Raw genomic sequence first — 21,863 nt, 5'->3', positions numbered from 1 at the left:
AGATTGACAGCCCACAACATCCATGCCCGTGGACCACCAAGCGGGAGAAAAAGTGGACCTCGCGCTGCTGATCTCCGTGCCGGCACTCACAGCATTCTGACACCCGAGGGGATGCTTTCCATCATGAATCACTTCTACAGCCATGGTCTAGAATGTTTTGTTTATATCAAAGTCCTGCCAAGCATTGTCCGGAGAATCTTTGCCGGCCATCTACACCGTATCTTCATGGCATGATGCTTCACCGTAGTTTAGCTGAAACACCCGAAGCTACAGTGGGGATGAAAACTCCAGCATCTCCGCTAAAGTGGGACATGGGAGATGATCATCAACTTAGTCTACTTTTAGGTTCGATTTTTCATGTCAACACCCACGCACATGCTGCAAAACAGTAGTGCTGGTCAAGCATGTTTATTCGAATGACCGAAGAACATCTTTTTCAAGTGTGGATGTCATCCATTGGTGGGGTGGAAGACACAGACAGCCGAGTAGGATCTTGACACGGGACAAATACCCATGCATTTGAAGCTAAGTAAGGCTGATCTCACAATAGTCAGTGGATCGCATAACTCACTAAATAGTAGTCCATGCTTGGCAGGACTGGTTGTCTTGAGCCAAGAGCCCGTCTTATTTTTGTTATTATCCTGCTATACCGCGGGCACACGTCTTCGCGAAGTCACTTTTACCTTCTCACCACATTCCTCACTTGTCTCCTCTGCAGCTGGAGAGATCAAATCACTACCAAAAGATCAACAAAATCAACATGGGCTGGTTCCCAGTCGGACTCGAAGAGGGTGAGAACAAATGGAAGTTCGACATCATCCCTCTGCTGGCTGTCATTGGCAGCTCAGCAATCCAAAAACATATGCAGGCAATTACGGCCTCTCCCTTCGCCATCTTTCCCCGGTTGATGCCCGCCCCTGAATCGCTTCTCGACACAGAGAGACCGACGCGACCACCATCTGTCAAGGACGTCAAGATCGTCGGGGTCAAATCAGGCATAGAATTGGATGAGCTGAATTTCTTTGCGAATCTCATCCACAATGTAAACGACATGGAAGAATACGAATTCCGCGTCTACAGAATCAGCTACGCGACGCGTGATTCCGAAGAAGGACAAAACTCGAAGATCGCATCAAAGGTGGAAGAAAGTTACCGACGAGTCAACAGGCATCGAATTCCAATCAAACTCAAGACATTCTGCTGGCTCAATTTTGTTACTCTCGTCTCAATCCTCATCACTATTGGCCTTTATATCTGGGCGGGCTGCATCCATGATGGTACCGCCCTCGTCGGTCTGGCTACCATGTCTTTGTCGACCAGTGTAGCCAGTCTATCGGCGCGCTGGTATCCCCGCCTCAGCGGCCGTTCGTCGCAAGCAGAAGTTCCCAGTGGCGACGTGATTATACGCACCCGGGCAGGTGCTTTTATTCTTGTCTACGGAGATGACGATGTCATCCGCGAGTTGTACGAAGGAATGGAAGACTGCGAGTACATGTTCAAGGGGAACACGCACCACCGGCTGCTAGGAACTAGCACGTTACTGCTCATGGCATCGATTATCCTGCTGAGTAATTGCGGTTCAGAGATGCAGATTGCCATCGGTGTCGCTTACATTATTCTGAATGCCCTGTACTGGCTGTTGGCGTTGTTGGTCGAGCCGCGCGATCTGTGGGATATGAGCAGATATAAAATTGAGTTTGTCGAGTGTCGTCCGAGTACCCCCGACTCGAGCTACACCGAGACATTGTGGGCTGTCATTAATATGACGGGAAGTGTGGACTGGGTGGCAAATGGTGAACTGATTCCCCAAACGCCGGCTTGGGATCAGTGGTTGCAGGAAGCGAAGGAACATATTGGAAAGGACTGGGATCCTGTTAGAAGGAAGGATGAACTGATGAATCCTAGATTGGCGTACCGCAATGGGCGGTGGTTTGACTGAGTCAGGCCATTTGATTCGGCTTTGTAACTAACACAATAATCAAGGTCAATAAATTCTCATACATAAGAATAACAAACATCCATAGAACTGGTGACGTCTGTAGGACCACTGGCATATATCCTGTTGTCTACTACACCTATTCAGGGCCCCCAATCCATGCTGGGCTAGGAGTAATGTCAGTAGTCTGGCCGTCCACCCCTGAAAAATGTATACCTACACCTTAGAAAACCTCGTATACCCAGTTACTAAGTCGGATGGTTCTAGAATATAAGCAGGGGTTTCAGCAGTCTTTGATGGGTGTATGTCCGTGGATGCAGGCCATATTATCAACCTCAGGCGGTGATGAATATGTGTTGAAAGCGGTGAGATCATGCCGGAGATAAAAACAAAGCCTTTCCCAGTCCAGTAAGCGGAAGTGATGGAAAGCACCCGAATAGTTAGCAGCTTCTCTTACTAATTCCATCTACAGGGCTCCACATGAAGTCAATGTTTGGACTGCAATTCCCCGTTGTCTCCGCAATTACCATCCATCAAAGGTCTCTGAGCTTAACCAAGCTGTCGCGATGCCTCGAGTAATGAGAAGGAACAGAGTGTGGGTTTGGCGCTTTGTGTGATTGGGAGTAAGGGGGGACTATTGGGTCAGAAGATGTTTGATGGCAGTGTAAAGGTGGGTATGGTCGTGTCTATGGGGTGTCATGCTGGGGCTGAGGTGGTACTTGGGGTTCTTGTGGGGGTGTACTATGTGTGGATCAATGGGAGAGCCGGTGGTGATGGGGGTAGTAGTAGGGGTGGTGATGTGTAGAAATTGAGTTGTGGATGGTTATCATAGAGATGGGTATTGTTCGTTAGTAATATACTGCTTAAATAATGTTACATGCTTATACTAACTGAATAACCCCATATTGTGTACAGTTAACTGACTATATAAATTGGATTGGCTGATTGGTTACTCTACAACCGACGCACGTCTACCCGAGTCGCTCACCTCCGATGCCCCAGTCAAGCACGTCATGGGAACGATAACTGAGCCATATAACCAGGTTGCTCAGTGCCGATTTAATCCTGATGATGAATGGGATTTTGATATGACTAGTCTATTAGTAGGAAGGAGGATCAAAGTACATCTTAATATTAGCCGGACTGAATGTCAGCACCCCGAGCAGCGGTGATCGGCCAAGTTGGCCTCTCGAACTTTCGGTTTTAACCTGAATTACTTGAATAGCAATAAGGCATAATATATAACCACAGGGTGTGGAATACAAGAATAAGCGAATTGTTTTGTGTGCCTTTTTCCATACAGAAGATGCGCAGATATAATATAAATATATATATTTAAACAGGAGACATGGGCAAGGGCCAAATTCAACTCGGCAGAATAATCTATCCAGACACTAGGCCAGCAGGGCCTCTGGCATTACCAACGTTGCTCGCACAAGGAAATTTCTAGTTTCCTGGAAACTTCTTGTGATAGTCGACAATCGCAGCTTCGGCCTTTTCTAAACATTTCTTCCACTCCGAAGCCGAGCATGACGGAAGATCACGGAACTCGAAAAGGGGCAGTTGCTCGGTAGGATGGTCAAGGCGATGCTCAGTCAAGTCTCCATAACCTCCGACTTGGCCATCAATCATCTCCTTATCAGCATCCTTGAGCAGATCTTTGCCATCCTTCAACCCCTGAATCCAGGCCTTGACGTTGACAGGGCAGGACTGTGAGCCGTAGCAGACGTTAATCTGCAGCTTCTCGAACTTGCCGTTGATGGTGGTCTGTCCGGGATGCCCTGAACAATACCGCTCGTCGACACTAATTGGGATATTGTTAGTGAGGGCACCACTGAGGTAAGGTAGTTGCACCAGACTTACGCAGCATATTCATGTGCATCGTCAATAGGGTTCTCATAACAAGCAAGCTTGTTCACAATAGTCCAAAGATCCTTCTTCTCGAGCTTGCTCTCGATAAGCTTGTACATCTTGGAGAAGCTGGTTCGCGGCATAATCGAAGTCAGCTCCTTAGCACTCTCACTGTTCCGGACCTGGCTGCCAGCCTTGGCATAGGAAAGAAGAAGCGAAAGAAATCCGCGAACATCCTCGCCAACGTCCTTGGTAAGACCACCAGGTTTCTCCTCGAAGAAGAAATCGTTCACCCAGACCTTGTTCTGGATCTTACTATTGGCGTATGTCATGAGAGGTGAGGGCTTGTTAAGTTTGGCTTGCTTGATCAGGTCGTTGATGGCCCCAAGCGGCATTGGGGAGGTGATCTGACGAGACCAGGCGGAGTTCACAGGGTTAGTGCCAGCCTTGACAGACCAAGGGTTCTTCTTATTGCTGGCAATCTCAACCTCCTGGCCGGTCTTCGGGTTCCACTTTTTCTTTATAAGGAGGTGGTCAGTTAGTCTCTTCGTGCATATCCAAGTCAGTTGTGATGCGGTTATCATACCAGATCTTCATAGACCTCCTCCGCTGCAAGTGCAGCTCTCCCAGTTCCCAATTTGATCTTCCTTCCGTCCAGGATATACTCTGCAGGTAGATGTCCCAGCGTGCCTCCGGTGGCATCCGCCGTCAATTCCCAGTCTTTGCCTGATAATTCGGCACCGTTGCCGTCCTTGGCTGATTTCAACTTAACAGCCTTGCCTTTGGCAGCAATACCAGCTTCCTTCACCGCCTCTTTCTCTTTCTCAGACAATTTGTGAACATCTTTGGTGAAGTAGATACTCCCGGACTCGAACTCAACGCCGATACCTGGAGAGGCTACACCAGAGCGTTCGATGAGTTGGCCGTCAATAGGCGAGGCAGTACCGAATTGAAAAGAAGAGAGTGACAAGAAAAGTATAGCCGCATGGCTCCAAGAGAGAGTGGGAGAATACATTGTATGATGAGAGACTCGACGATGAAAGAGTGAATAGGAAAAAAAGGAAAGACTTTGAGAGATACTCTGTTGATGATTCCCAAGGATCAGAGTCCCTGGCTTCCTTGATATACTATTTCCCCTTCAAGGTACGCCTTACTAGAAGTATAAAAGCTCGAAATCTATCATGGCTCCCAAGCTATCACGGCCCGAATGTCATGGCGGCCCCAAGGCTACAGAGGCTCTAAGGATATAATGGCCCCCGAAGCCATAACGGTCCACCTCAGAACTTTGCCTAGCTAGAGAATACATGATATCATTGACATTACGCACCTCATCTCCAAATAGCGAGTGCGAATTCTTAGAATTAGAAATGTCTTGAGTGTGATGTGCAAATAGTGGTATCGAGACACGCTGTGTTATGAAGATAAAGGTAGTATTAGAAATTTCCTAGTATTAAAAGTGCGGTATTAGACAGCCGATATGAATCACTATGTTGTAAAAGACCAAAGATTATCAGTGAACCCTGAAGGACAGTCTGAGGAGTTCGTCATGAATATGGCCCCCAGTAGGAAGTTCGTAGGCCCCCAAGTAAATCCTGAAACCAGGGTGCAAAGAGAATCCACTAGGCTCTGCACAAGCATCCACAGAGACCCTGAATGTCTCAATTGAAGTGCCCGGATTAGGCTCTATGCAGACCTCTATGAAGACCATGAGCCCAGTTTGGAATGGCCCCCAATCGCCTCACAATGGCCCTCACGTGGTCTCTGAAAGTAGTAGTATGGGGAAAGTCCCCATTAATTCGTATGTTGACATAGTACGAACAGAAGAAATTGCTGTCGGATTTCCTATAGACTCTGAACCAACAGCGGATACTAAAAGCCTGGAGTACAAATCACACAATGCCAGGTTAGGCGTTAGAATCATGTAGAAAAGCCGAGCGGACACACCTGGCCAGGCCCACATATAGACTGTCACATAGATAGAGCAAAGCCACCCGCTGATGATCACATAAGCGCTAGAACAAACAGGGAAGGAGCTCCTGACAGGCTTTATAATAGCCCCCATATCTGCCCTGAAATTGGTGCGAAAGAGGCCTTGGCTTAAGTCTGAACATGGGAAGGCGTATCAGAAGACTGAATTGTTGCAACGGTTATTGCAGGTTTATTTTTAGGCCCATCCACCAATCACATGACCTTCGAGTCTAAGAAGTAAACACAGGCAAGCCAACACATGATTAACCTCTCGGCGAGTCAACCTATTCCGGACTCTGTTTATCACACTCATTATGTACACATTTTCAGGATTTGCCCACATTCCTACAGAGGTCTTAATCAGAATATACGGGGAACTGCCTCTTCCAGATGCGCTTCATTTGGCCGCGACTTGCCGTCGCCTCCGCCAGGTCTTGATTAACAACACGCCTACAATTTACAAACGCCTACGCAGAAAGATGCCATGTGAACGACATGCAAGAGTCCTACTGGCGGATCAAGGTGGCCCACTACCTCATTCTTTGTCAGTGACTCTCGGGGATCTGTTACGATTGCGACGAAACGTTGGCATTGTGGAGAAGGCGATCGAGGTGTTTGACCGTGATATTACTCCGCATATCCGGAGTAAGTAGATGAACCAGGGAACACATTAACTGTTTGGAATATTTGCTGACTTAAGTGTTGTAAAGTTCCTCTTACGAGCGTCGATGACGAGTTTTATGGTGGAAAGCCACGCCCATTACACTTAACTCCAACAGAACGTCATCGCTTCACCTGGAGTTATTACCAAGTTTGGAGTCTTCTACTACTGGACCAACCATCTCGCCAACAGCGATATCGGTCTATGTTGCTGAAGCACCTGTACATGATATACGAAATGGTTGATCTTGACCAGCCAATCGGGGACGAATCGGGATCTTCCCCAGCTGACGAGAAACGATGCGCACTCTCTCAGGAAGTAAGCGAGTACCTCCGTTTTTTATATCACGACATCCACGGAGTCGACTACATTGATTTCTCGGGGCAAAGCATTCCTATGCGTACTCAAGGCCACGCAGCAATATGGGACCATTGCCAGCCTGATTTGAAGAGGATCGTTTGCTACCAGTGGCGAGATCCGGAGAAGAAGCCTGTCAAGGAGGAGGACGTGTGGGAGATTACAACTGATGAAGAATGATTTTTTGTTCGAACTTGTTGGATAGATGAATAGCCTTGCACGAGGTGTCAAGTTACAGCCGATTGCTAGACAGAAGGGAGGCCTTAGAACAGCTAAGACTGTCAAAAATTTAGCTGTAACTACAAGACCCACAAGATTTCTCCTTGAGTCCCCTGAATTCAAAAAGCCGCATTTAACCCTAGTCGAAAGTCAGGGTTCGTGGGGAGGGGTTTAAATACTCAGCAAGTCAACATTCACGGGCTGGAATAAGGCAAAAAGATACTGTGTACTCCGTCCCTTCGGCATTCGACTTACATGCATGCTGTATAAAGCTTTGACTATAATTATATGGTACATACGACCACAGGGTGTGGAAAACAGGGCTTCCCGTCCGCTCAGCCGTACTTAAGCCACACGCCGGGAGGTTAGTAGTTGGGTGGGTGACCACCAGCGAATCCCTTCTGTTGTATGTAATTGATTTTTGCCTTCTTTTTTCTAAAGGCACCGGAGCAGACCGTCTAGTAAGTCATAAACGGGCGTGAAATTGGACGTTTGTGGAGGGGCCTGGTGGGCTCCTTCTTTGCTTTTGAGCGGCGGCTTTCAGTTGCTAATTTGGCAACCTATGTGCGTATGATTCGAGCCCATCATGACTTATTCGCATTATGCCCACTTCCTACCGGGCCGGCCCTATGTCCGCAGGAAGTGAATGTGATAACCGCAAAGCAAACCAGATGATCACATGGTTCCTATCCTCTTTCCTCAACAACGAGCCTAGAGTTCGTTTGGGGATAATCGCACGGATACCACATTGAGGCCAATATCAAATTATCCCTCCCACTTGAACCTGTCTTTTCTTCCCCCTTGGGTTATGAGTGGAGTATATACGGGAATATGAAACGACATGAGTAAATGGGTCCTATATCACACGGTGCTCTCATGGAGATTGCCATTTGCGTGCTTTATTTCGGATACCCTGTAATAGCAGATAGAGAACTTGCTACAGTGTACTTGACTTCTGCCAATTCTTGTTGAGATTATCCTAGTCGGGACCAATTCATGTTAACTATTTCATGCGCTACACCTTCACACTTTCGCCTTCCCTCCCTTAATGTTAGACCAAGTACCACACGACTGCATGAGTCAATAACCTGTCTATATTTCACTGGAATAATCGCACACCATGTCACTGGAGTAGACCTATGGACCCTTATGGCCGTCACATTTAACCCCTTGTCCACTGCCAATATAGAATATTAGTCCGCTTCTGGATGTTGGGTTCACTAGATATGATACCTGCAATTTCTCCTCACCGTCGGGTACAGCGAAGGCGCACAGGTGAGATAGGAAGGGCCGCAAAAATGGATACTTTCAGGTACGAGGCGGGGGCTTGGTGGAGTCGGTCACCGCGCTCATCACACAGAGTAATGTCGAACATGTTGATGATCCTCGTCACTGCTCCAAGTGCCTGCAAATTTACCAACTGTACATGCTTGTTAACTCCAATCTTCGGAAACGCATGATTCCAACTTACTCTTCGTCCAGCTTTAGAAGTCAATCAGTGGGGAATGAGTTAGAATATAGAATGTACTATCTTGGTCAAGAGAAGATGCGCACTCACGGCATCTCCGGCGTCCTGCTCCAAAACCATTAAACGCGAGGTATTCTTTCGTATGTTCTGCACGATCCGACAGGAAGCGACCCGGGTCCCAACGCTGTGGGTCGGGGTATACCTCTGGGTCCTGGGTCACTTCTTGGAGGTCGTAGGTCTGGTCATTGTCAGTTTGCCTTTGCAGTAGTCTGCAAAGCAGCTAGGACTTACTGCATAGGCCCCAGATGGTATCACTTCGCCTGTGTCTCCAATCGGAACGTCGTTTGGGCTAATGTTCTTACGAATGGTGACCAATCCGAGGACTAGTCGAATTGTCTCTAGAAGACAAGCATGGAGGAGGGGAAACTCCTTTTCCCAGGTATACACACTCAAGGTTCGGAGGACTTCATCTGCGGACTCGCCATCCTTCCTATATTTAGAGACTACTTGGTCCACCTCCCGACGGACTCGAGTCATCCAATGTACATTCGTAGCAAGCATAACCAGTAACCACGAAGTTACTGTCGGGGAGTTCGCCTGCGACGCAAACGAGATTGACAGCAATGCCTGATGAAATCCAGTCAGCCTGTCTTGGGTGGAGACGTTTGCGAGTCTGTTTGCTAACCTGCAGGATTGCGCTCATACTCCGACCCTTCACTATAAGATCTTGAACTATGCCCATGTTCTCGGGCTGTTTTTTGTGTGCCACCGGCTGGTGCTGCCGCTCCTCCTTCCTTTGCTCACTGACGATCCGCCACAGCATCACATACAGTTGTCCTATTCCAATGACCGCGCGGATATGTAGTGGGTTCAGAAGCCAGGGAATTACCATATCAGCCGCTGAAAATGTTCCGTCTAGCAAACCTAGTAGGTCACCCACCTTTCTGGACAGCTCGGGGGAGCACGCCACCTTCTGCACTCCCAACACTGCCATGGTAGACTGTGTGTAGAATAAATTCATTGCAGAGAACGGTTCGATCAGTTCTTCGACCTTGAATTGATTCAGAGTTGCGGTGATATACTTTTCTATAGTCTGGGGAACGAACTCCAGGCCCTGTTTGCGCAACAGTCGCGCGCGCAGTGTGGTCCGAAGATATGCTGTATGCGTATCGCTGGACGGATCTTTAGAAGCTTCGACCAGGTTTACGAATGGGAGAAGCACAGCGACCCTGCAGTGCGTGCCCGAAGTCAGTAGTCTACTTTGGTTATTGGGACTGTACGGAGGAGCAATGACCTACCCTTCATCCACATCGAGATCTTGACTTTCATAGAAGACCTTACGTCCCTGAGGACCGCATATACCAACCATTCGATGTCGACCAAGGTAATAGCTATAGTTTCCAGTTGGAGAAGCCGCCTTGGAGACACGACAGAACCCATTCCGATCGAAGAAAAACTGAAGAGCGCCCACCAGCGGGTATCCCGAAACTAACTTGGGGGCATTGGCGGGGAAGGGACGCTTCCAGAGTAGCCTTAAACATTGCACGAGCAATACAAAGGCAATGGCATAGAATGCCTGGGTCAGCGCGTAGGTCGCTGTGTCGAACATGGTTGTGATGATGTGTGGGTCTAATGGTATTTCCTACAGGTCCGAGCCGCACTATATATCTCTCAGAGTTTCCCAAATGCTCAAGTCGGGGAGATGACTCTTTCACTACCCACCTCCTCTGGGACGGTGGCTTTCACTTGACTATTGGAGGGACTGCGTCCAAGTTGCATATATTATTGAAGTATAAAGTGTCTGGGATAGGCGGTGTGTTGGTGGACATGACAGGTCGACCGTTGCATGCAGTCCTTACCGAGATGCAGGATATGCATCTAGTGTTGCCTGGGAGTTTGAAAAATGGAGGAAAAAAAGGCGTAACAACCTGTCACTCAAATCTTTATTCGGACAAGCTCGTGTTAGTCTGTGTTCCCGCCTAGTCCCTTGGCAAATCTCAGATCCTGTCGTCAGTCACATCCCGCGGGCCACTTTGAAGAACAGACGATTGTGCTGCATTGTTTTACTTCCAACGGTACATATCAAATGCTTTCTATTGCATATAGACGTGGTGATGACGTTGTCATAATACAAATCAGCCTACCCAATGGAGTAAGCCATAGCCTGCCCGATCCCTTCCCCAAGTGACTCTTGAGGATATTTATTTTCTGTGATTACAAATTTCCGTGCAGTTTAATGATCGGTTCTGGATGTGCCTTGAGAAGGGCTTGCGTTCTGAGCAAATCAGTATGATATAAGACGTCGATACACTTTTTCAACTGAGACAGTTCAGTATTCACGAATTCATATCAGTATCTCAAGCCATGGCAAGCAAATATACACTGAGGATCAAAAATCGTGTGAGCGGCAACTGCCCGAGCAATCGGATAGGGCCATCCCACACCAAACAAACTGACACAGACGGCTGGCACTTGGTGGCTACCCAAGATCTGGGACGCTTGAAATGGGTTTATATAGACGACGAGGAGCGCAAGGCTCACCCCCAAGATGGTACAACCAAGTTCTTTCTAGATATTCCCACGGTATGTCAAACGTAGCTGGTTCCTCTGGTCTGGCTGGTAAAGCTAATATGAATATGATCTAACTTCAGAGTAACGCCAACTCATGCCCTGCGAAAACGGCTTCTCAAGCCATCTACAAAGGCGTCCAGTTTCACTCCAACACCCAGGTGCGTGACCTCGGCTGCTGGGCCGCTGATTTGAGTTGCATTTTCTTCGTTACCCCAATGCTCGTCATGGCATGGTACATTACCGGTGCTCAGATCGATGAAGCCCATGTAGTCGAGTTGATACGCTTCATGTTCAACTGCCAAAACCCCGATAACGGTGGCTGGGCGACATATTTGGAGGAGGATCCTTCGCCGATGGGGACTACATTGGTCTATATTGCACTGCGACTCATGGGGGTCCCAGCTGGCGATGAGCGTCTCTGTAAAGCCCGCGAATTCTATCTTAGCCACGGTGGAGCACTCTACTTGCCAGCCTGGGCCAAGTTTTGGCTTGCTATGCTAGGACTGTATGACTGGGCGGGCACTGACCCTTACCCTGTTGAGATGTGGTGAGTTGTTTGTTTCCTACAGCCTTTCTGCGTCTGGGAAATCGTTGATACTGACTTCATATCAGGCTTCTACCCAAGTGGTTCCCGCTCAGCCCATGGAATTGGTTTATAATTCCACGCCAAGTCTACCTGCCAATGTGTTACCTCTCATCTAGGAGATTCACATTGCCAACCAATGATCTGTTAGATGAGATTCGGGCGGAGCTTTTCCCACAAAAATTTTCTTCTGTTAATTTCGCCGCATATGAAGGAGTGGTGCGGCCGTCTAAGCGACATCAAGCAAAGAGTTGGATACTGCACATACTGAATTGGATCCTTACTAATGTGTGGAATCCGTGGCTCTGCCCCAGTGTACTGAAGAATAAGGCAGAAGAACGAGCGTGGGACATCTTGCTCAATATGGATAACGCGAGCAACTCGACCGGAATCATCAGTATGGACGCCTGGCTGAATATGATAGCTGTCTATTGTGGCGAGGGGCCTGATTCACCCACTTTAAAACACATGCAGGAAACAAGTCTGGAGTATCTCTGGATGGGTTCGTCGGGAATGCAGTCCATGAGTATCCATGGGGGGCATGCGTGGGACACATCCTTGGCACTGCAGACGCTTGTGTATACAGGTCTCGCCGAGCACAAAGATTTCCAACATAACGCGCAGCGAGCTTATGAGTATCTAATACAGCAGCAGCTCGTGAATGACTGGGATGACGATAGTATCTGTCATCGTCCTAGCCGTCTCGGGGCCTGGTCCTTTACGACCCGTTACCATGGCAGCCCCTGTTCCGATTGCACAGCTGAGTCTTTGAAAGCCATCTTGATGGTCGAGAGGAAACTGGGTTCACGACAAATGAAGGAAGCAAACCTCCGATTATCGGTAGATAACCTCCTAATGATACAGAATCACAGCGGGGGCTATAGCAGCTTTGAGCCTATCGCCGCAGGTAATTGGCTGGAGTACTTCAATGGGACCGAAATGTTTGGACAGGTGATGACAGAACATGATTATGTCGAGTGCACGTCCTCTTGTGTCACAGCACTGGCTCTTTTCAGGGCTCGGAACGGCGAATATCGACGCAATGAGGTTGATCGAGCCATTGAGCGGGGTGTGAAATTCGTGGAGACAAGCCAGCGCGATGACGGAAGCTGGATGGCCTCTTGGGGAATTACATTCACCTATGGTGCTTTCTTTGCCATGGAAGCCTTACACCATGGAGGCCGAACATATGAGAACTCTAGCGTGGTCAGAGCAGGATGTCGCTTCTTACTAGACATGCGAGAGTCTGACGGCGGGTGGGGAGAAACACTAGAGGTAGGTACATAACCTTTCTCGTGTCACGGAGCTAACAAGTAGCGTTTAGTCTCGTATGGTCGGCGCATATGTACATGCGCCTAGATCACACACTGTACAGACTGCATGGTCGTGCCTCGCGTTGATGTATGCCGGTTATCCCGATCCGGAGCCCATAAAACGAGGAATCTATCTTATTATCAGCCGACAAAAGCCAAATGGAAAGTGGGAACAAGAATATCCCGTTGGCAGTGGAATGCTCACATGGTATGTTTGCCAGCGTTGTCTGGAAATTCAAGATCCATACTGACCAGCTGCAGCCATATTCAATATCACAACTACATATACTCGTTTCCCATCCGCGCACTGGCGATGTATGAAAAGCTGTACGGAAACGGGCCTATCATTTGAGCATCAGTACAAGATGTATTCGCTTTGGTTGGAATGATACATGATGGAATGAAGGATAAATCCCAAATATACTGTTGGGAAACTGCATAGTTCGGTTTATGTATGTGTTTTGGATCGTACAATATGCAGAACATTTAGGTGCAAAAGAACACAGAAGGATATCTTCCATCTAATGTTGTAGAGTATAACGATGACATGACGGAGTTATATGCGTAGGTAATAAACGATCTTCATTTTCCCCCTGCCCAACGAGCCATGCACATCTCCGAGGCCAATACAATGCAACAGCAAAGTACCTTCCCAAACCTACCAGGATCAGGTATATATTCCTTGTAATGGGCACAATAATTGCGACCTCAACAAGGACTGCCCCGAAACTATTTCCCGGTTTCACACAGCGGTCCAAACCACGCGCCGCCTACCACCTCCTCCCAGCCCTCGTTCCCGACACATCGCCAACACCAAAACACATTTTCCGGGTCATACTTCTTCTTTACGGACAAAAGCCAGTTGTAGTTATTTCCAAACCAGTCCTGCCTCCAGTCCGGATCGTACGGATCGGCCTCGTTTAAATATGTTCCCATACCCGGAGCCATGTCCTTCATTGCTTTCAATTTCATTTGGGTGAGAGCGTTTCGGTACTGTTGAATCTCCTCGTCGCCGGCATTGTCGGGCCAGACATCGATTTGCTGGAATAGGAGGTGGGAGCTTCGCCACGCGGGATTCATGGATGTATGAGGGACGGGGTCGAGAACCTTCCCACCCGCGACGATGTTGAACAAGGTTGCCCAAAGGGTGCTGTTTGGGACTGTCTGAGAAGTGACGGTCTCCAGAAGGCTTGTCAGGTTGTTCTTTGGGAATTCCAATGTTTGCTTGTCAAAGAGTCGTGACGCCATGATCGGCCTGTTCGAACCCGGTGTTGTGTGGTGCGTGCTGGAGTAGTATGCATGGAAGGTCGGAAAGGTGGTGAAGGTGGATAGAACCAGATACAAGGTTCCGTTGTGCTGGAGCAGGTCATCTAGGATAAGCCGTTTCATGGCGTCTTTGGCGCTCTCTAATGCCTCGGTGGAATTGTTCTCAAGCAGATTCAGGAAAGGCTGGGTATATACCAGCGGTCCGGCATAGGGTGTGAGGATTGCAGTGCCAGAGTATCCTGCGTCTGAGAGAGCTGGCAATTTGGGCATTATGTTGCCAGTAGCGTTGATAACGGCATCGTCATTTCCGTTCAGTGCAACGATGTCCAGGGTATGGCCCAGGACAGGACGCGTTGGGTGGGCTTTGATGGTGGCCGATAAGACTACACCATAGGTGCCTCCACCACCTCCACGGAGGGCAGTGAAGAGGTCTGCATACTGACAGGCGTTGGCAGTGACAAGCTTTCCAGATGCTAGAACAACTTTGTATTCCAGAACCTGGTCTGCCCCGAGTCCAAAGAAGTGGCTAACGGGGCCATGGCCACCACCTTGCATGAAGCCTCCAAGGACACCGACAGTCTGGTCTATTCATTAATACGGATGCGTATCATACTTCAGCCTCCAGGGATAGACTTACCGGATCTGCTCCGCCAACAGCGACGACACCATGCGTGGCAGCAAAATCGTATACGTCCTGCCACACATATCCACCGCCTACGGTGATGGCACTTCCAGTCCAGTTGGATGGACAGGATCCATTCCCAGGAACGTATCTGTCGTGATAATGTAGTCCATCTTGTATGGACTTGATCCAAATGGAAAGGCTACCATATCCTTGCGATCTGTTATATTTAGTGCGTGTACAATCATGGAACCCTGACGCTGTGTACTCACCGCTGCGAAATATCATGACCTGTGTTTTTGATGACCAACCTCACATTGTGATCCCTTGCAAACTTAATCCCGGCAGCAACATCAGCTGCGGTTGTCGCCTTGACACTGTAGACGGGATAGTTGCCCAGGTCGCACTGTGGATATCCAGCCAGAGTGGCATTGACAGGGGGGCAGCTTTCCACGAGTGGGTAGCTATATCCAATGGGAAATTTTGCCAGGTACTCGTTGCTTGTCCAATTGGAGCTGATAGTCTGACAGAGCTGGGAACTGTAGCCTGGGCCTTGGTAGCACGGTTTAGCAATTGGCTCGTTGCGCGCAAGCTTTCCGTCAACGGAGCTGTTTAGGGCGCTCCATGTGTCTGTAGAGGGCCAGCACTCATCCGTAGGGGCCTGTATCCTCGCGATGTAAGCTATCTCCGCATCATCTAAGAGAGAAGGAGATCAAGTGATAACATACACATTTGCATTTGGCTAATACAGACTGTGCTCCAGCCAGGAGTAGGATACTGCTAAGAAGCATTTTTGTCTTGCTGTATTATTGTTAAATATTCAAAATTCATTGTCGCCAGCAGTGTAAGGGAAAGATTTTATATTTGTCGCTCCTCAATGCTCAACAGGCGACAACGTAAGCAGCGCAATATGTTGCGCCCATAGCCACCGAGTACGGAACGGAAGCCGACCTTGCCCTCAGAAAGTAACGGGCAGCGACGTCCAGGGACACGATCCAACATACTGTCACCTTCCATTTTGGACATGTCTTACAAGACTTCAGGAAGCCAGTTCGATGAACAACCCAGTTCTGAGCGGAGTGAACAGTGTAAATATCATGACCTAGAACAAGTCGAGGCCCACATTGCCCTGAGAGGGGGATATGATTCGTCGCAGCGAGAGTATCTCCAGCCGATGCCGATCCCTCAGCCTCATGGGGGCCATGGAAACCGGCCATCTTCAACCCCTCCACGGTCGCATTGCTCCTCTATATCCTCCGACCAACTGCGATCTTGATAAATGCAAGGACAAAGAGCTCAACGACGCCCTAGGGGCAAATATGCTCGTTTAATCTGCCGGGGGTGCCGAGCTCGTAAAATCAAATGCGTGCTGGCTTGCCCACTGGCCTCATTAGGCCCACTGGGTACTCCACAACCCCCGGCAACATGTTGCGAGAGATGCCGCAATCTCGATCTCGAATGCATTGTCGAGAGCAATCCTCTAGGCCGGCCAGCAACGAAACGCGCAAATCGCGGAAATGTGGCCAGCAAATCGCCCCAGCCAGACACTTCCAATTCCCCGCGTCCAAGCCCCCAACACAACGAGAAAGCGGCCAAGCTCTCTGACTCCATTCAGCACTATCTTTTCTCCGGCGCGATACTAGACGACCATTCCATGCTGCAGGAATTGCCGGATGCCACGGAGTCTACATCCGATGCCGACCGTCTTTACCATGCCATGGCCAACACCAGCAGCTTTATCGCGGGGGTGTTGGCTAAGGATGTTTCTTTCGGCTCCACCATTCAGCTGGTGTCTACTTGGAGCACTTCTCTGACAGATACAGTGAGCCTTGATCTTGCTGCCACGCTTGACAACCTGTAAGATCAGGCGCAGAACTATGCCCATCCCATCAGCTGGCTAAATCGTTGCTAGATTAGCGTGGCACCGTCTCTTCGTTATTGGCACACCAAGCCTGCTACACCTGAGAGAGCGCTTGTTCTCCACCGATCCCAATACTAATAATGTGGCCACCAAGCTGCTTTTTGCAGTCCTTTGCTTGGCTGCCTGTGAAAGTTCAGAAAATGTTCGCCGTCAGAACGGATCCCTCCGAAATACTCTACTGCAGGCCGTTTCGTCATACGGCCAGGACTTCATCTTCAGTCCTCCCACACACATAGACTCCATTGCTGTCTGTCGCTTCTTATCGGCGTTCAAGCCGACCGCCTTGGCCACGTCTAAAAGAGTTGCCAGTCAATCCATCAAAGCCGAGCTGTATCTGACTATAGCATATCGGATCGCAGAGCGGCTAAGATTGTTACCTGAGCCAGGAGCCATACCATTTCTGGATATGACTGCCACCGACAGTGTAGTGATGGAGCGTGAGATAGTCCTATCAATCCAAGGCCTTGAAATTACAGCCGAGGAATTTCTGATGGGTGACTTTTTGACTATGACCCTGCAAGGTTTCCGACAGGTTCTTCAACGGATGCAACCTCATATAGACTCCTATCAAATGTTCCTGGAAACACACTCCTATTCACCAGTCATTATCTTCCATGTCAAATGGATTACAGCCACATATATGCAAATTGAGGCAATGGCAAACTCTAAGCAGTCCTGGATGAGCCCCAGTCGGTTGTTCATCGTTGTCGAAGAGGGCGAAAAGAAATGCCTCGCAGAGGTTAATTCTGCCTATCATTTATTATCAGAAGCAGCAAAAGATGAACGGCAGAATGAGGTTGTTATCATGTCCTCACTGCTGGAGCTGCGCTTTCATGCCGTTATTGCCAAAATTTTTGGCCTCGGGCTTTTCTATATATCGGTCTGGAAAGCAAGAATGGAAGAGGATCGACCACAAAAAGGCACTGAAATTTACCCGGATGAAGCGAGTCAGATGGGCAACACCGTCATTAATTCCATGATGACAACACCTGACTCTCAAAGTGACTCGCACTTTTTCAAGTTCTTGCGTCAGTTTGGGGGAAGGTATCCAGACAAGCTGCAAGGAATTCTAGCCAAATTCATTGAGGCCGCATCAATGAAGCACGGTGGCATTGACTACATTGCGCCAGTTCGGCCAATCGTAATCGAGGTTGTTAATCTGTGTAAGAATATAGTGGAAAACAACCTTATCCGGTTCAAGGGCTCCGGAAGGTTGCATCCCAACTTTGACAAACAACTCGATCTTTTCAAGCAGTGCGCCGATGCGCTGGTTGCCATGGTGTCCCAATCAGGAAACTCTCCGGAGGTCGCCTTTAGGAGCGGCTGTATGTATATCGCAAGCAGCAAAATGCTCAACGGTCTGCAGGATTTGATGTATACTCTGAAACAGCAGTCTTCTATTGTCAGAAAGTATGATGAGGCTATGGGAGTGGTGGATACCCCGGTAAATACGACCCAGCCTTTCGCAATGCCAAACGTGCAGTTCAGTTCATTTGAGGCATGGAACATGTGGCCATATCCGAATACGATGCACGGCGCCTTTCAACCGGGAGATATTCTTGATTGGGGTCAATTGTCTAGCACCATTTGGCAACCGGACCCAATGACGGATCTTCCTAACACTGCCATAAGACTGCCGGGTACGGCTGCTGGATTCGAAAGCAGCATGCCACCGTTTCACGAATGAAATGCACATGATGCGCCGGGGTACACCGCACTATACATACAAGTACAGTGTGCCAGCTTTAGCTTGGTGGGTGAAGTTAGAGAGAGAGCCTTGTCATCTCAAATTATGGTATTATGAGTTGTGAATGGTTAAAATCGTTGTATGACCAGACGGTTGATTGCACTCTATGTGACCCTGGTGCATCCTCTCATGCTTGCTGCCTTTTCCTTAATGTGAATACAGGTGTGTCACTTCTTATTTAGTGATTCAATGACATCAATATTTCATGGCTATCATTCTATATGCATCTTGACTACTTGAATTTCGCATTAAGTTGTAGGGATTTCAACTTCTTGCCAGTTTCTCATCTTTCACAATGAGCAATCCTATGATTATTCTTGGAAACAACTGCAGAATAATCAGTGTAGATCTATACCAAATACAAACCTCGCAACTTTTTCATCGCGCAATTATTCCCGTATCCTCATGATCCTGAGGCTGACCGCGCAACTTCGCGCAATTAAGCATGCGGCAGCCGCCGATCGGCTCCACCATGGTCTTGGCATACTGATTTACTTGAGTGCGATAAGGCTGCACACCCCGACCAGCGGCTTATTTGCGCTCCTAGATGCGCCTGGCGGTGTTGTTCGATGACAGATCTGCTGTGTTTCTTTTGCTCGAAAAATGAAATAACGTAACGTACTGCGCCCGAGCATAGCCTCTGGCACTGTTGCTCTTTGATTTTGGCGAGGCTTTGAAGGGTGATGATGAAAATATATAATGACTTGTTTGTCGTCGTCAAAACGCTTTCAGTGAGCTGCTGAACTGTCGATTTACGCCGCATTGCCAATTATATTTATCTCAGTTTGATTCAATATGTCTATCTTAAGTCGAAGTGCTGGCAGCTATGGCTGTCCTATACCGGACCATCTCGAACAACGTGAGTAGTTGTTACATCATTGCACCTCAGATGCGACGAACTAGCTGACCTCGGGACAGTCGACGTTGGTCCCTTCGTGGGGAATCTCACCTTCTATCAATTCAACATCATTGTATCCGGTGTTTGCACAGCGATTGTGCTGTCTCTCATCTTGGGCCTTATGGGTCGACATGCGATGCATATGAGCAATCCTAACGAGCAACTAAAGTAAAGACATTTGACGCCGTGGGGAAGTATCGAGGATGCTGACAAGACTATGATAGGATAATGCGAATCTGTAACCTCATCCCGTCCTACCAAGTCCTATCTTACATCTCAATCTGCTTTCCGAACTCCTACATCTACCTACAAGGGTTCACCGAGGTTCTACAGGGCGTGGCGTTATACGCCTTCTTGATGCTACTTTGTGATTACATGGCTCCGGATGATAAGAGCAAAGTGAAGTTTTTCTCTTCGCTCGAGACGAAAAGACAGTGGCAGCCGAAGAAGAAGAGAAATGGTCTTGCCTTTTTAAGTGTGAGTCATTCGGCAGCAGAAAAGACATTAATGTGAACAGTAACTGACCGCTTCTTTGCGTCTAGTTGACTTGGTACTCAGTCCTCCAATATCCTGTCATTACTTGGATCACCGCTATTGTCCAAGTAGTGACACAGTCAATGCATGTCTACTGCCTTGAAAGCAACGCTCCTCATTTCGCTCACATTTGGGTATGTAATATGTTTCCATGTCTGACTGCGTTGTAAATAGTCACTAATAAGATCAACAGCTCCAAGTGGTCACATCAGTGTCAACGTCCATAGCCATCAATGCTATAATTCAATTCTATGTGAACATGAAGGGATACATGACAGAGCACAAGCCACTGCTAAAGCTAATGGCATTCAAACTGATCGTTGGTCTAATATTGCTTGAGAAGGTATTCATCAGACATCCGGAAAATGTATCCAGAAAGAAGCGGATATATCTAACACCAACTAGATTCTGTTCCTCATCCTCACTAGCACGAAAGTTCTCACATATCCGCCTTCGATGACCTACATCGACACACTGATGGGCCTCCCAACAATGCTTATCTGTGTGCAGATGGTGCCGCTCTCCTTCCTAGTCCTTTATGCCTACCGCACAAAGCCCTACGAGATCTCAACCTCAGTGAGCAGGCAGCGACCCCAGGCATACCAGGCTCTCGAGTCAGACCAGGACGAGGAGGTCTTACTGAACGACCCGCCCAAACGCTATCAAGGTGGAGCTTGGGGATTACGTGCCTGGGCTATGTACTTAAACCCGCTCGTACTGATCAAGGATGTCTATTCGGCTTATGTCATGATACATAATGCGCGGTCTCTGCAGAAGGTTCAACAGAGGGAAGAACCAGAGCAGGAGGAGATGGCAGGGTGGGAGACCAGTTATGACCCTTGTGAGAGGAGCCGACGAATGGCTTGAGAAGCCAAATTCAAAGCCCACTGCAGGTGGCGTGCATTGTGGCGGAGAGAGTGGAGGGACCCTGGCGAGGTTTTACTGCCACTGACAGGTACATTAGCTATGGAACAACAACGACCCTTTCATAAGTTTGGATGGTACGATGACTCAATCGTCGAGACGGTTTAGTTAGTTGTAGACTTTAGGTGAAAGATCCCTTTAAAACATTGCTTGTCTAACGGTAGTTCCTCGATATTTTTGCTTTCTACATCGTCAAGTGTCTCCATTACTTAGGCGGTATGAATGTTGCTATGAAGTGCCATGTTGGGTGTTTTCAGTGCCTTTATCTTGCATACATGGCAGTATAAACGTATCTTGACTACAAGGAGTGACACCTATCTAAAATAGTTAGTGCTTGAAAAACGGGAAAACATTAGCGATGTGGATAACCCTTCTGTTGTATCGAACTAGGGACACGTCAATCTCAGGAGCATACTTCAAAACGAATGACAGCAGTTGTCAAAGCTTAGACCCTCTATTCTGCTTGCCAGGAACAGGCCTTCTCTGCACACTCTGTTCAGCGGCTTCTTCCACATATGAAGGTCTGCTACCAAAGAACGTAAGAAAACCAATATCAATGGTCCATCAAACATCCGGCCCGCGACACGGGTAACTCAAGTACTTCAAGTTCCTATAATCCTCCTTCGCATGGCAACCAATCCCCCTGTTTGATCTTGATTCTGGTGACTGGGTGGGAGATTATCAAATTCAAAACCAACCGGGTGCTGGGTAGTTGGCCTTCTCCACGGTTGCCTCCTGTGCGGACTGATCATCACCCTCGGTCTATAAATAATCAAGTCAGCCCTCGTTCCTATTAAGATCCCATCCCTGTTTTCCTTTCGACGAGAAGGCATCCTGAGAATCCCCGAGGGTCATGAGTATATTGCATTCTTACCGAGGCAGTCAAGGCAAGGGTCGCGGAGACCAGCATGAGAATGGTAAGAAGAAACTTCATTCTGAATGATCGGTGAAAGGAGAACGAGCACGATGAAGTGGAACGAGAAAGAAGAAAACGCACAACGTGGAGCTCAAGGGCAAGAGGAGA

At 48.3% G+C, this 21,863-nt stretch overlaps 8 protein-coding genes across 8 annotated transcripts; 5 read left to right on the top strand and 3 right to left on the bottom strand.

Moving 5' to 3' along the window:
* Positions 1 to 559: 559 nt before the first annotated feature.
* BO85DRAFT_500352 (uncharacterized protein) lies at positions 560 to 1,939 on the top strand (the record flags this gene model as incomplete). The annotated part of the gene is made up of 1 exon (XM_025664113.1): positions 560 to 1,939. The coding sequence occupies exon 1, from the start codon at positions 761 to 763 to the stop codon at positions 1,937 to 1,939; it is 1,179 nt and encodes a 392-aa protein (XP_025512361.1). The 5' UTR covers positions 560 to 760.
* Positions 1,940 to 3,382: 1,443 nt separating this feature from the next.
* On the bottom strand, positions 3,383 to 4,802 carry BO85DRAFT_491156 (uncharacterized protein; the record flags this gene model as incomplete). The annotated part of the gene is made up of 3 exons (XM_025663698.1): positions 3,383 to 3,740; positions 3,800 to 4,305; positions 4,374 to 4,802. 3 exons carry the CDS (start codon positions 4,800 to 4,802, stop codon positions 3,383 to 3,385), a joined length of 1,293 nt encoding a protein of 430 aa, XP_025512360.1.
* A 1,164-nt stretch (positions 4,803 to 5,966) lies between these two features.
* On the top strand, positions 5,967 to 7,063 carry BO85DRAFT_403842 (F-box protein). The gene is made up of 2 exons (XM_025657248.1): positions 5,967 to 6,400; positions 6,466 to 7,063. The coding sequence occupies exons 1-2, from the start codon at positions 6,070 to 6,072 to the stop codon at positions 6,951 to 6,953; spliced, it is 819 nt and encodes a 272-aa protein (XP_025512359.1). The 5' UTR covers positions 5,967 to 6,069; the 3' UTR covers positions 6,954 to 7,063.
* A 1,184-nt stretch (positions 7,064 to 8,247) lies between these two features.
* BO85DRAFT_500347 (cytochrome P450) lies at positions 8,248 to 10,081 on the bottom strand. Its single transcript, XM_025664112.1, has 5 exons — positions 9,759 to 10,081; positions 9,146 to 9,689; positions 8,752 to 9,057; positions 8,551 to 8,698; positions 8,248 to 8,412 (listed from the first exon to the last, which is right to left on the bottom strand). The coding sequence occupies exons 1-5, from the start codon at positions 10,067 to 10,069 to the stop codon at positions 8,345 to 8,347; spliced, it is 1,377 nt and encodes a 458-aa protein (XP_025512358.1). The 5' UTR covers positions 10,070 to 10,081; the 3' UTR covers positions 8,248 to 8,344.
* A 743-nt stretch (positions 10,082 to 10,824) lies between these two features.
* BO85DRAFT_379131 (lanosterol synthase) lies at positions 10,825 to 13,279 on the top strand (the record flags this gene model as incomplete). Its single annotated transcript, XM_025656330.1, has 5 exons — positions 10,825 to 11,043; positions 11,112 to 11,578; positions 11,644 to 12,889; positions 12,939 to 13,135; positions 13,189 to 13,279. The coding sequence occupies 5 exons, from the start codon at positions 10,825 to 10,827 to the stop codon at positions 13,277 to 13,279; spliced, it is 2,220 nt and encodes a 739-aa protein (XP_025512357.1).
* Positions 13,280 to 13,656: 377 nt separating this feature from the next.
* BO85DRAFT_500344 (FAD-dependent oxidoreductase) lies at positions 13,657 to 15,645 on the bottom strand (the record flags this gene model as incomplete). The annotated part of the gene is made up of 4 exons (XM_025664111.1): positions 15,544 to 15,645; positions 15,088 to 15,476; positions 14,831 to 15,035; positions 13,657 to 14,772 (listed from the first exon to the last, which is right to left on the bottom strand). Exons 1-4 carry the CDS (start codon positions 15,604 to 15,606, stop codon positions 13,657 to 13,659), a joined length of 1,773 nt encoding a protein of 590 aa, XP_025512356.1. The 5' UTR covers positions 15,607 to 15,645.
* Positions 15,646 to 15,839: 194 nt separating this feature from the next.
* On the top strand, positions 15,840 to 18,692 carry BO85DRAFT_480384 (uncharacterized protein; the record flags this gene model as incomplete). The annotated part of the gene is made up of 3 exons (XM_025663004.1): positions 15,840 to 15,903; positions 16,210 to 16,672; positions 16,728 to 18,692. 3 exons carry the CDS (start codon positions 15,840 to 15,842, stop codon positions 18,421 to 18,423), a joined length of 2,223 nt encoding a protein of 740 aa, XP_025512355.1. The 3' UTR covers positions 18,424 to 18,692.
* A 586-nt stretch (positions 18,693 to 19,278) lies between these two features.
* Positions 19,279 to 20,782, top strand: BO85DRAFT_379008 (OSTA/TMEM184 family protein; the record flags this gene model as incomplete). The annotated part of the gene is made up of 6 exons (XM_025656321.1): positions 19,279 to 19,342; positions 19,402 to 19,549; positions 19,606 to 19,858; positions 19,924 to 20,049; positions 20,109 to 20,258; positions 20,321 to 20,782. The coding sequence occupies 6 exons, from the start codon at positions 19,279 to 19,281 to the stop codon at positions 20,780 to 20,782; spliced, it is 1,203 nt and encodes a 400-aa protein (XP_025512354.1).
* Positions 20,783 to 21,863: the final 1,081 nt, after the last annotated feature.

Source organism: Aspergillus piperis, assembly GCF_003184755.1.
Source record: "Aspergillus piperis CBS 112811 unplaced genomic scaffold BO85scaffold_19, whole genome shotgun sequence".
NCBI lineage: Eukaryota > Fungi > Ascomycota > Eurotiomycetes > Eurotiales > Aspergillaceae > Aspergillus > Aspergillus piperis.
The sequence above is the reverse complement of the archived record's forward strand: the minus strand, read 5'-3'. Positions and strand labels throughout refer to the sequence as shown.

Bases quoted from the DNA above. Each gene is read 5' to 3' on its own strand.
- BO85DRAFT_403842 (XM_025657248.1), top strand. From the start codon at position 6,070: ATGTACACATTTTCAGGATTTGCCCACATTCCTACAGAGGTCTTAATC. The intron at 6,401-6,465 runs GTAAGTAGATGA...AGTGTTGTAAAG, and splicing joins TATTACTCCGCATATCCGGA to TTCCTCTTACGAGCGTCGAT.
- BO85DRAFT_500347 (XM_025664112.1), bottom strand. From the start codon at position 10,069: ATGTTCGACACAGCGACCTACGCGCTGACCCAGGCATTCTATGCCATT. The intron at 9,690-9,758 runs GTAGGTCATTGC...CACGCACTGCAG, and splicing joins GATCTCGATGTGGATGAAGG to GGTCGCTGTGCTTCTCCCAT. The intron at 9,058-9,145 runs GTTAGCAAACAG...TTTGCGTCGCAG, and splicing joins GTATGAGCGCAATCCTGCAG to GCGAACTCCCCGACAGTAAC.